Here is a 12931-nt window from a genome sequence, read left to right as displayed (position 1 = left end):
TACAAATGTCTAGGATAATTCTTCACTGTTATTCTGCAGTATGGCACTGCAAAGCAACTTTACGAAGAAATGGAAAACTATAAATAGGGTTCTCATTTCTGTAAGCACTTCGCAACAGATAAAGGCAATGCGCTGGATAAAAGTGCCTGGGTTGGTGGGATTTTTTTTTGTTCATCTCAACTTCAACCAATCGAAAGCTTACCGAAATGTTGTTATTTGAAACGTGTGGGATATGAAATTCATAAAAAGATATCCTGTGTCACCTGGTCTAACAATGTCATGACGAAATTCTGGTGACATTTAACAACCCCTCGCCCTTCGGCCTCAGATTTTATTATCCCATCAGAAGAAAACCCTTGATGGCATTATAGGATCTCACAACGAAGACACTACTTGTATGTTGCATTCACTGTAAACTGGCATACATGGGCCTATGCCGCCTGGAGAGAAGTCCGTTTTGCCAGCCGAACACGGCATCACCCACCACCGTCATTAAATTATGCACAATGACCAGCTTCCAGAAGCTTTGCCGCTACAAAAAAAAGAGGCCACCCTTGATAGGGTGCTAACGTGTGTAACCCAGGCTCGTTTCACGTCCTGGACACACCTCTGAGGCCACGCCCAGCTCCAAGAGACAGTTACGTGAAGAGGCGGTTAACACGCAGACTGCTAGATTAATTGGCACAGAGAGAAAGCCACCTTCCAAGGAGGGTCTGTTAGCAGCAGGAAGTAAATCGGGTTTTGCAGACACAATACTCAGAAAAGAAAACAAAATAGCCTTTGTCGGGCCAGAACAAACACACACAGACATTCCATGATGTTCTTCCAACTGGTATCGGGTGGGGGCCGAGGGCGCAGGCACGTATGCTGCGCGAGGAAGGTTACCATAACCGAGAAATCATCGCACACGTGCAGCAGACACGACACTACTTCCGGAGTGGTGGAGGACTGCTTTCTCAGTCGCAGGAGCAGGGGATGTCATAGCATTAATAGGCAAGTCACTATGCCCTGCTGCGCCAAGCAGGATTCAATTATTTCTCTCTCCTTAAAAACAGACAGACATCTGCAGGGAGACTGAATTAACCACGTGAGGTTTCACAATATCAGAGTGTATTTCTCACGGATTACTTGAACTTGCATTTATCTTTTAATTAAGGTGCGTGCTTTAGATAAGTGAAGGTGAAACACTAACGAAAATACATACAGAATAATGTCAGTTTTAACCCCGCCTATGGCTCACGCTCTGACACTGCCCCCATTACTGCTTGACTCACCTGTGCCAACCAGAAATGACCGACAGGGAAGGCTGAGTCAGTAGAAAATCACATGCTGCAGTGCACCAAGAGACATAGTTTGTGTGCTGCTCTGGAGTGTCATGCTACACTGCAGGCTGTTTTTCAGTGTTGCTGTCAGGCTCCAGTGAAGTCACGGTAACTGCAGTGGCCGCTGCTTGAAAGATGATGTGTGTCAGCTGAAGGCAGACTGGCTCTCCCAAGTGTGCCACCACTGGCAAGGGATTGGACTACAAAGAGCCCAAACGTGACTAGATGCAAGAGGGCAGATGAGGCCTAACATCCTCTCTGCACTACTCACACGTGGATGGTGGTGCCGGTAGCTGTTAGTGCGAGCTGTGGCTACAGGACTGGCGCAAGGCAATTGGCAGGCCCACTGCAGCTGCAATCTTGTGAGTGGACATTTGCCGACCAGTTTGTTTGTATCCCCTTGCAATCTTGATTCTTCTCAGCCCTGAACATCAGCTGCGCACATGCCTGCCATTGCGAGGTGCAGTTGGGTTCAGTTGCATTAGACGCCGGCGTGAGAGCAGCCGTGAGTCTGCCATAATTATAGTGTTGCCATAACGGTACCTGAAATGCAAGTTCACAAGAAGGCCGGTGGGGTTGGGGCTGTCGCGGGATCACACACTGCAGGGCAGCCTATCTTCAGCACTCTCACTCGGCCTGGCCAAGCCCCCAGCTCGAAAATAAGTATTCAACAGCACTGCAGCCATAAAATTATTCTGCCCCACAGTGCGGGCCGGCCGGCCCGGCCGTGCAATCAGCGGTGTTCGGTGTTGCAAGGCAGCTAAGCACCATGATTCCGGTGCCGCCCGCTGCGCTAACCATTGAGCAGCCGGCCTCCACGTCCATAATTTAATTACAAAATGTAACTCTTGGCGCGCACCCTGTCAGCAGGACGTGACGACGCGTCCCCACATGGTGCCATGGCCACGTTGCCACATAACGTTAACTGCAGCAGCCAGGCGGCGGGCAGGCCCCGCCCGGGTCTCCAGGCAGCAGGGCAGATCAAATGTAACATTGTAGCACTGAGAGCAGTGCAGGTCGGATCTTTAACCGTTACATACTAAACCTGCTGGCAAGTGAAGTTTGCTGCGGACCGGGCCGGGCGCACAGCATACAGGAGTCAGAGGCGCCAGCGAGCGCGCTAGCACCTAGCGTAGGCTAAGGCAGCCAGTTTCAGCGCTGTTAGGTCAGTGGCAAAAATGCGTGACAATGCATTTCAGTGCGGTGATGCGAGAACACCACACTGAAATGCGTTCGCGTCACGCTTGATGCGTGGTACTTGGTAGGACTGGGAGGTGAAGCACTCAGCAACACACCGTGTACAACGTGTGGCGACATGTGCATGTCTGAAGGACCAGAAGTTAGCACTGGGATTGAGACCGTGTCCAGCGACTGTACAAACCACTAGAGGGGTTCACATCATAGTATTGTGCCAGCGTCTGCAACACCGGCACTTCTGTCCATTTATTAGCCGAGCTTTATGAGCAAATACAATTACTGCTTACAGCTGCAAGATGGCCGACCCACTGAAAGCACGTCTTTCATCTCACAACGGTAAAGTTTAACAAAAGAATTTCAAGAGCATTCAAAGACGGCCAGAGTGGGATTCTGAAGCAGTTGCCCACACGGATTGCACTCTACATTGTGTGAGGTGTGTGAAAGGATGTTGGGTTTGCTTTGAGCCGATGTGGGAAGTATTTCCATGTTGGGTGTGTGAACCACCACAGTGCTGTTATCATGCTATGGGACGCAGGTTTATAGGTGAGAAAGTGTGAAAGAAAGATGGGCAATATGTCTATTTTACGTACTAAAAAAAAAAAAAAAAAAAAGTCAGGATAGGAACTAAACCAGTCTTAAAAAAAAATTTAAACCCAAAAGAATTATGGTGCACACTTCATAGAATATGACTAAATAACAAGTATTATTCAAATTTCACACAAAAATAAATTACTCAATGCTGGATGAAGGACGGAAACCCAGTTGATGTCTGTCCAAGAATATTGGCCTAGGCTGACCAAGATAAAGCAGAATATGAAAGTTCATCCGCACACTACAGAGTCCTCTCTTGGAATTCCTCACGTTAGATTTCCAAGATTCCATTCATAAGTAGATACTACTGCATGTTACTTCCAATTTTCGAGTGCTTTTATTTATATGACAATTAAAAAGCTTCTTGCCTACAAAACTCCTTTGCCAACGTATTAAATTTCCATGGAAATAACCCATGGAACTTTGTCATATTGAGATATACAATCGGTGATATCTAACATAGCAACAATCATCAGTCATCGAATTGTTTAGAGCCAACAAAATATGGAACAATCGTCATCCATTATATGAGCAGTCAATGATCTTCACTGCAGCATTGCACAGATATAGCCCTTATACTACTTTTTCCTTTTGGAATAAGTAACTCGAGTTTAAAAGATGGAATTGTAATTGCAACAATTACAACTCCATCTTTTAAACTCCCTGGTGCATTATGTGTGGGAGCAGGCAGATAGGAATAACTTCTCACCATGGAAAAAATCATCAAAGAAACGCTAATTCTGGAAGGCATTCTTCTGGACATGTATTGTTTAACACATAGATGTCCAATAGGATCCTGCAGACGATGAAATAATGTAACAAACAATAATACTAGGACCTTAGAGTACGTGCTCTAATACTTCTTGTAACTCTAATAAAACCTTTTAATGAAACCCAGTCTGCATGTAATTTGTGAACAAATCTCTTGCAATTTAACCTTTTTATAGCTATGCCAATGCAATCTACACCAGACTCCACATAAAAAGATTTCTGAAGCTACACAATGTCCAGAACGGATGGCATCCATAGGGGAGGCCTGGTATCCTCACTAATAATTTGAGAGATGGTTATCAAAGTTAACAATAACATTCTCTATTAGGAATACATCTATAATTTCTCAATCGGGCTGGCGTGCCTAGCATTTAAAAGGCCCCCAAATTATGTTGAATTTCTAAAATCCTTGAAATGCATTGCTTGCAACTCGTAGCACCGGGAAAACAATAAACACCAAGGATATCACCAAGGACACCAAGCTATCATAGTACAAATAATGTATTAGTATTTACTACGCGTTAATACAAACAATATAAAAACTCTACAAAATACACACACAAAAACTTCAACGTTAATGTACGCCTATGCTGAGCTACTATAGTCATTTCACCACACACAGCACTTTTCAAACGAGGGAAATATCCAACTTCAAATCTTTTTACCTTTTCCTCATTACTGTATAAGGAGGGGGCCCCATAACACCTTCAAGGTCCTCTTGCAACGTTGATTGGCCAGACCCAAAAAGTTAACTCTACTGGACCAATAAGCCAACCATTGGGATAAATATAAGCAGATCATGGGTTCGTGCCCTTTAACAAAAGGATCACCCTCTCGTACTTCCCCTGCCCTCAATTTCCCTGGTCTCAAAATCAGGCTAAAAATGAATGAGATTCCAGAGAGTTGAAAATGAATAGTATTGAAGCTTGAGCCTACGCTTAGATTAGTACACCATATATTCCCCGAACCATCTTCTTACTGAGCTTTGAAAATTAACTGGTTTGTGATCATGAATCGCAATGACTAGGTCATGGTACAAATTCTGCCGACCTTCATATCCGCCATGGTCCAAAACCCAGAATCCCCAGGATATCTATATTGTAGTAGCCTGAGGAATCCACTTAAAGGCTCGTTGGCAAAATTGCATCCACACTTGCTTCAAGAAACCCCAAATATTTGATTTGCATATCAGACTAGAGACCCTATTCCTATAAATCGGGAAAAAGTGATGAGGGCTGCACAAACTTCCTACTATTGCAAGTAAGAGGCTTGCCAGGCAGGAAAGGATTTCAGCAAGCCTCATTCTCATAGCTACTTCGACCCCCAAGTGACTTTTACATGCAAATTCAAGTTAGTTCTCCAAAAATATCAAATCGGCTCCCATAAATGGGCGCATCTATATGAAATAAATGTCGAACTGTATAGCATATTTCAAGTTCAAGTAAATCTCCCCGAGAGGTGTGAAAATTAAAGAACTGTGGCGCCTGCAAGAATATAAACACCCACACTCTCAAATTTGTGAGTAACCAGAAAACCTTCCCCTGCTCAAAATGGCCACAGTTGAATTGAAAACAACAGGAGTAATTCTGTTTTCAGATTGGAAAGTGATAGGAATACAGTCATAATTGGTGAAGGATTAGAGGAAAGAGTTTTTCCGCGATTAAAAAGTGTTGGACAAAGAGAAACAAATAAAAGGAGAAAATAATAATAGTTCATGGGTGGAAATGCAGCAATGTGTCACACACTCAAAAAATGAGCACTCGTGGGAAACTGTGACAGTAACAGATTTCAAAAAGTACTCCTGGAATTTATAGGGAATTTCAAGAAAGTCCAAACTTGTAAGTAACCCCGTGGGAAAATAATACTTTCTTAATTTGGCCCAGGGTAATCTTTTACAGTTTATAGTTTTTTTTTATTGAACAGAGTTTACATCTTGCTCAAATAGAGTACCAGCGGACCATACAGTCATACAGTAATGATAACTAGGCAAATCAAAGCACCAACCTACAAATTCTCAGAAGGAAAAAAACTATTCAATAACCACAAGTAACAGAAGAAAACGACTCCTTGACCCAAACAAAGTAGAACAAAGCATGGATGCTTAAAAACAAATCTTTATGAAAAAAGGTATTGTTGACTTGGGGACTTTTTCTAACAACATGTCTTGAGATGACCTGGCTATAAATAGGTTGCTTTCGTTTTTTTCAGGTATACTCAAGATCAAAGCCTAAATAATAAGGAAAGACCTGCAAATCTTCTCAAAATGCAGACTGGATGCTAAACACATCGGTGTTTGATATCATAGGGCTTTGTAAATAATACAAACGCGAACAAAGAGAATGCGCGTCTCTACTTGAATGCAGTGTGGAGGCCAGAAAGTGCTAGAAACCAGTCTGACTGTACAACTGTCAGCTCCACGGAGGGAACGTCATACAAGTTTCAAGACGCCCCTCGTGCACCAGACTTCCCAAACACTAAACAGGATAAAACCTGCAATGACATTCAATTCTTATATCCTGAGTATTAGTTTCAGGACATGTATACCAGAGGCGCTATCCTTTCAGGGCACTCGCCTGGCTCTTTCTATCTAAAGAGATGCATAACTTAAAAGGAAATCTTGCACGACAACTCTCTGATAGAATCCGGAGTAACGTCTCTTGCTCCATCACTTCTAGGCACGGTCAAGAGCAGTTCCACATTAGTAGCATAGGTTTCCCAACTATGGAACATACTACAGTCAATGCTTCTGCTCCTCCTGCTGTCCTGGCATGGTCATGGGCCAGAAAACGTCCCTTGGAGTCATGCCTTCACTATATGCATTGCCGTATCAGGACAATCCAACAGAGAGCAGGAGGAGGCAAGGCGATCCTCATGCATAGCCAAAGAATGTGCTCTCACAACTTTCAGTAACACAGCGTTTTAAACTCTAAAAAACACTGAGATTCATGATTTAAAGTTATCTCAATTATCTTCAACTTGTGCCCTAAGGTAACTGAAATTCACACCCTCACAATGCACAGTGTTGAAAATAATGATGTTATAAAATATGTCATAAGTGATGTAATATGTGGGGCAATTAGCAGTGCATAGTTCAAGTTCAAGTTCCAAAATTTGTATAGCGCACTACTCACCCAGAGGGTCTCAAGGCGCTGGAGGGAGGTGTTTTACTTATCGAATATCCAAGTTTTTAGTTGCTTTCTGAAGGAGAGGTAGTGTAAGGCGGAGGTGGGTTGGGAGAGAGTTCCAGGTTTTGGCCGCTAAGTAGGAGAAGGATCTTCCTCCCATGGTGGATCTGTGAATGCGCGGAATTGCGGCGAGGGCTTGATTGGACGATCGTAGCTGGCGGGAATAGAAGGATAGACGCGCGTTGAGGCACTCGGGACCTAGGTCGTAGAGGGCTTTGTGTGCGTGGGTGAGGAGACGGAACGTTATTCTCTTGTTGACAGGGAGCCAATGGAGGTCTTTCAGGTGGCCGGAAATGTGAGCTTGTCGGGGGATGTCCAATATGAGTCTGGCTGAGGCGTTTTGGATGTGTTGGAGTTTTTTCTGTAGTTTGGCTGTGGTTCCTGCATAAAGGGTGTTTCCGTAGTCCAGTCGGCTTGTGACCAGTGCGTGGGTGACCGTCTATCTTGTTTCGGTGGGGATCCATCGGAAGATTTTTTTAAGCATGCGTAGAATGTTGAAGCAGGATGATGAGACGGCGTTGACTTGTTTGGTCATCGAGAAGGAGGAGTCCAGGATGAAGCCCAGGTTGCGTGCGTGGTCCGTAGGTATGGGTGCGGTTCCCAGGGCCGGTGGCCACCATGAGTTGCCACAGGCAGAGGGGGATGACCCTAAGATGAGGACTTCCGTTTTGTCAGAGTTTAGTTTTAAACAGCTATTCTTCATCCACACGGCTACTTCTTTCATTCCTTCGTGTAAGTTGGTTTTGGCGGTGTTTGGGTCTTTGGTGAGGGAGAGGATCAGCTGGGTGTCATCTGCGTAGGAGATGATGTTGAGGTTGTGTTGGCGTGCGATGGATGCGAGGGGACTCATGTATACGTTGAAGAGGGTGGGACTGCGCGATGATCCTTGCGGTATGCCGCAGATGACTTCGGTGGCCTCTGATTTGAAGGGAGGGGAGGCGGACTCGCTGGGTTCTTCGGGCAAGGAACGAAATGATCCATTCCAATGCTTTTCCTTGTATTCCAACGTTGCTGAGGCGTTGTATGAGGGTGCTATGACAGCATGTGTCGAAGGCTGCGGAGAGGTCAAGTAAGATGAGGGCAGCTGTTTCTCCGTTGTCCAGTAGTGTTCGGATGTCGTCAGTTGCTGCGATGAGGGCGGTTTCGGTGCTGTATTTGGCTCGGAAACCGGATTGTGAAGGGTCGAGGGATTTGTTGGATTCGAGGAAGGCAGCGAGTTGACTGTTGACGCCTTTTTCAATGACTTTGGCGGGGAATGGGAGTAGCGAGATGGGGCGGTAGTTCTTAAGTTCGGTGGGGTCTGCTGTGGGTTTCTTCAGAAGGGCGCTGAGTTTGGCATGTTTCCAGGTTCCCGGGAAGGTAGCGGAGTTGAAAGAACAGTTGATGACATTGCGGAGATGGGGTGCGATGATGGAGCCTGCTTTGTTAAAAATATAGTGGGGACATGGGTCGGTTGGCGATCCTGAGTGGATGGAGTTCATCAGGCGGATGGTGTCTTCATTGGTGATTGGGTTCCAGGCGCAAAGGTTGTTAAAGTGCGGTGTTTGTTCGGAGATGGGTGGAGTGGACTTGTCTTCAGACTGGTTTTCAAAGCTGTTATGTATTTCGGCGATTTTGTTGTGGAAGAATGAGGATAGAGAGTCGCAGAGGTCTTGGGAGGGGGAAATGTCGTTGGTGCCGGCGGTGGGGTTAGTAAATTCTTTGACAATGTTGAATAGTTCCTTGCTGTTTTGGGCATTGTTGTCAAGTCGATCGTTGAATGCTGATTTCTTGGTGGATCGGATTAGTTGGTGGTGTTTGCGGGTGGCGTTTTTGAAGGTGGCTAGGTTATCAGTAGAGGGTTTTTTCTCCAGGTTTTCTCGTGAGTACGACAGAGCTTCTTGGATTTCTTAAGTTCATCGTTAAACCAGGGGGCTTTTTTGCTACCTTGCTTGATTAGATGTTTTTTTTAAGGGTGCCAGTTTGTCTGCGCTGTGGGTGATCCATTTTGTGAGGTTAGTGGCTGCTTGGTTTGGGTCCGATGATTTGGTGGGGGGGGGGGTTTTGTTGAAGCGGTGTGAAGAGTTGTTCGGTGGTGATTTTGTTTTAATTTCTTCGAGGAATAGGTTGCGGGGGGTTGTGGGTTGTGGACTTTTTGTAGATGAAGTGAACGCAGCTGTGGTCCGTCCAATGGAGAGCTGTGGTGTGATTGAAGGAGATGTGTTTGCTGGAGGTGAAGATAGGGTCAAGCGTGTGTCCGGCGTTGTGGGTGGGGGTGTCTACAAGTTGTTGAGTGCTTAACCAAAAAGAAAAAAAAGTTCCCTAAATGTGAGCACTGGAAGTCAACCACTCAAAAGGATGGCAAAGAGGTAGGTTATGCAGATTTGTAAAGTGCACTATAACCCAGAAGTGTATGCAGGGGAGGAACAAACTCAAGATAGACAAGGAAAGTGATCAAATAAGAAGCAAGGAAATTAGATTGACAATAAAGCCCGCCAAAAGTAGGCAATGCACAGACTCTAAGCCCACTGTAAGTTCTTGGTAAGCCCACAATAGGTATTTGCCTAGCAGGTACTTTGCACACAAAGTGTTGTATAGTCCGTTTTCCCTACAACAGACTACAGAGATCATTCAGAAATTCAACAGTGGCCAGTTTCTAGATTGTCCCCACAAGGTAATGACACGTTTCACTGTGCTAAATGAAGCATAACTGCAGTTTGAAAAAAATATAGCCAATCAAAAAGCCCACACTCCCAAATTTCCATTTATGACATGAACAATGTAAAAAACCCATGCAAAGAGCGAGCTTTGTGAGAATTACAGACTTTATACTCTATTGGTCTTTTGCCATTTCCCTGCCTCCGAGTGTACACATTTAGACTCACGGGGTACAGAGTCCAATCTCCACTTTTCGCCATCTCCAAACAATTCACCATTAAAACACAAGAGCTCTATCCATTACCAGCCCAAATTCTGAAACCTCTCAACTGACGTGCTAGTCTTCTACAGATCCCTTTTCCTGATCCTTTAAGAGCAACCAATCACTACATTTAAACAGACGCAAAAACGCCCATCCTAATTAATTTCAAATGTCTTTTCAATAACATTTATATTTCAAAAGAATAAAATGGATTCCTAATAACAACATCTAAAATGTCTCCTGAGACTATTAATCAAATAAAAGATTATGGAAAAAGTTAAAACAATAGTCTTCCAAAAATACACAATCTATTTTATTTGAAACTACATCTTAAACTTTCTATGTGGTTTTTGCTCAAAATGTGCACAGTGATGATAATGTCTGTCAAGCAGACTATCGATAAAGTACTTTAGTATATAGGGACACAGCATCCATCTATAAATACAGCCCCTAAGTAACAGTGACACATCAGACAGGTAGAAATAATTCTCTGATGTACTCACCCATGAGCCGGATCTAGCGCTATAGCCCGGGGCTGGTCCAAGTCTTGCCAAAAAAGCACTTTTCTGGCTGTCCCATCCAGATTTGCAACTTCAATCCTATTGGTTTCCGAGTCTGTCCAATAGAGTTTCTTCCCAATCCAGTCACAGGCCAGGCCATCTGGGGACACAAGGCCAGAGATGAGGACATCCTGTGTGCTCTCACTCCTGTTGAAATAAGTCTGCTTGATGGCCTCTTCGCTCACATCAGTCCAATAGATGATGCTCTCCGAGTATTGGAAATCCACAGCGGCTGCATCCTCTAGACCGCTGACTACAATGGTAGAATCTGCCTTTGTGATACCAGCATCCACCAGCCGCACATCTCGGCGGTTTGCAAACAGTAAGAGGGGGGAAGCTGCGAATGAAAAAAAAAGTACACAGATAAGTAGGGTACAACATTAAAAAACCAACTAAATGACTTTGTGATCTACATGGTCAAACGTAAAACAATTCCTGGAGCAGATGGATATCTACGGGATAAGAATAAGTTATACCAAAAAATAGACTAAAACAACAATAAAACAGCCCTTAAAGAGGAGAACTCCTTTCCATCAGGGCAAAGGAGGGATGTACTTGGCTGGCCTGGTAGACTAAAGCCCACCAAAGTCCGAGATCTCCAGCAGGCAGACGGAGATCTCAGTGCCTTCAGATGCAATATCAGCAACGCAGCTCCTCTGAAGAAACTGAAGCTTTGCTGTTCAGGTGCCATGATTAGGGCGCCTGCAAAACTAAGTTTTAGATTTTTTTTTTGTAGCACGCTGGATTTAAGATAAAGATTATTTAGGAGGTTAGACCTACTCCAAGACACCTCGGACTCCTATAATGTCACCACCTGAGAGATATACAAGGAAATCTTATATTTACTATGCTCCTCTATGCACATTAACAAGGCGCCTGGGAGAAGAGACATGGTATGGTGTGCGTATTTGTAAAGGGCATTATCACCCGCAAGGCTACCCTGGTGCTGAGTAGTTGTCTTGCCTCGCTAGGTTGGCTTTTTGAAAAGCCAGGTCGTCAGCTTCTTGAAGAATTCAACAAGGGAGGAGGTGGAAGAGGCTCTGATGTGGAGTGGAAGGCCGTTCCACACTTTAGGAGTAATGTAAGAATGCCAGTCCACCTGATCTGGTGTTTATGAGTGGGATGTGGGCGAATAAGAATCCTGCAGAGCAGAGGTGTCTGGAGATGTGACTGTTCAGGTAGGGTAGGTGGGGCATGTATTGTGTGTGCGAGTGAGTGAGTGTGTGTGAGAGTGAGAGAAACTCAAACTGAGCACTTTTAAGCATCAGGAGCCAGTAGGGCTGCCTGAGGTGTGGTGTGATGAGATTTCTGTGCAGATGATTGAGGAGGAGTCTGGATTTCGATTTCTGGATGGGTTCTAATCTTCAAATGAGTTGCTTGGTGATCCTTACATAAAGGATTTTCTCATAGTCCAACTTGCAGGTGACTGGAGAATGTGTGCATGTGGGCATCCCATGGTAAGGTGTTCTTACCAAAGGTCACTACTTCAGTCTGGTCAGTGTTGAGCTTGAGACAGTTGGCTGTCATCCAGTTAAGAGACTTCAGTCATGCAAGAAAACCTACGAATGGCAAGCAATGGGTTGGCACAACGCCCACTATATGTTTTTGTTATGGTCAACAACAGGTCTTTGAACAAAAGATAGCTAAAAGTGGTCTGTAGGCAAGACCTTAAAAAACCATCAGGGTGTTCAGTAGGAACCCAGCCTCTCTTCAGGTCTCCCAGATCAGAGCTCAAGGGTTCTTCTTTAAGCTCCAGCTGAACTAAGTCCTACCATTTGTTTCAAACAACCTGCATTCCATGTTAACACGAGCGAGCCATGGACTTACAGGCTGGACTCTGGCAAGGTGTTTCCTGGAATACAGGTTGAATAGTTGCAGCGGCTGCAGTCTATTTAGAATTATGCCTGCTGCCTGAAAAGCAGCACTGGGAAACGGGACCAGGTCACAGAGCTTAAATTGCCCTTGAAATGGCTGGCTACCAAGGGCTCTGCGCCTTTGAAACTGAATCTTATTTTAAATGTATCAATAGCATTGTACCAGATGAAAACTTGCCCTACACCCCCCAAATTAGTGCTCAGATCTAGATCAGTTTCTTTTTTGTCACACCAGTCACCTACTGCGGGACTAAAGATTATTTATGAATGAATCAATAGAAGCAGCAGTTAGTCATTTGTGGCCATTTAATTAATGGAGCTTCTGATGTCAAACAGTTGGAATTGCAAAAGTGGTCCCCATAGACACTCACCAGATCTTCAACACCTGGTGAGTACCCCCTTTATTCACCTATGGTATCACCTTTATGAGGGTCTGTTTGATAGGGATGACCTATCTCACACAACACTTCTTAAATAGGTCTTTCTTTTAGCTTTATTTTTAATATGAAATAACAATGAAGCATACTATCTA

At 44.5% G+C, this 12931-nt stretch overlaps 1 protein-coding gene across 1 annotated transcript in view; it reads right to left on the bottom strand.

Moving 5' to 3' along the window:
- The window catches only part of LRP5 (LDL receptor related protein 5), a 367294-nt gene that overhangs the window by 300124 nt on the left and 54239 nt on the right, over positions 1–12931 (bottom strand). The window contains exon 2 of the mRNA XM_086957825.1: positions 10469–10862. Within this exon, the coding sequence (XP_086813951.1) occupies positions 10469–10862 (394 nt within the window). The remainder of the gene's footprint in view (positions 1–10468; positions 10863–12931) is intronic.

Source organism: Lissotriton vulgaris, chromosome 2_1, assembly GCF_964263255.1.
Source record: "Lissotriton vulgaris chromosome 2_1, aLisVul1.2, whole genome shotgun sequence".
NCBI lineage: Eukaryota > Metazoa > Chordata > Amphibia > Caudata > Salamandridae > Lissotriton > Lissotriton vulgaris.
This window is presented reverse-complemented; position numbering and strand designations above follow the sequence as displayed.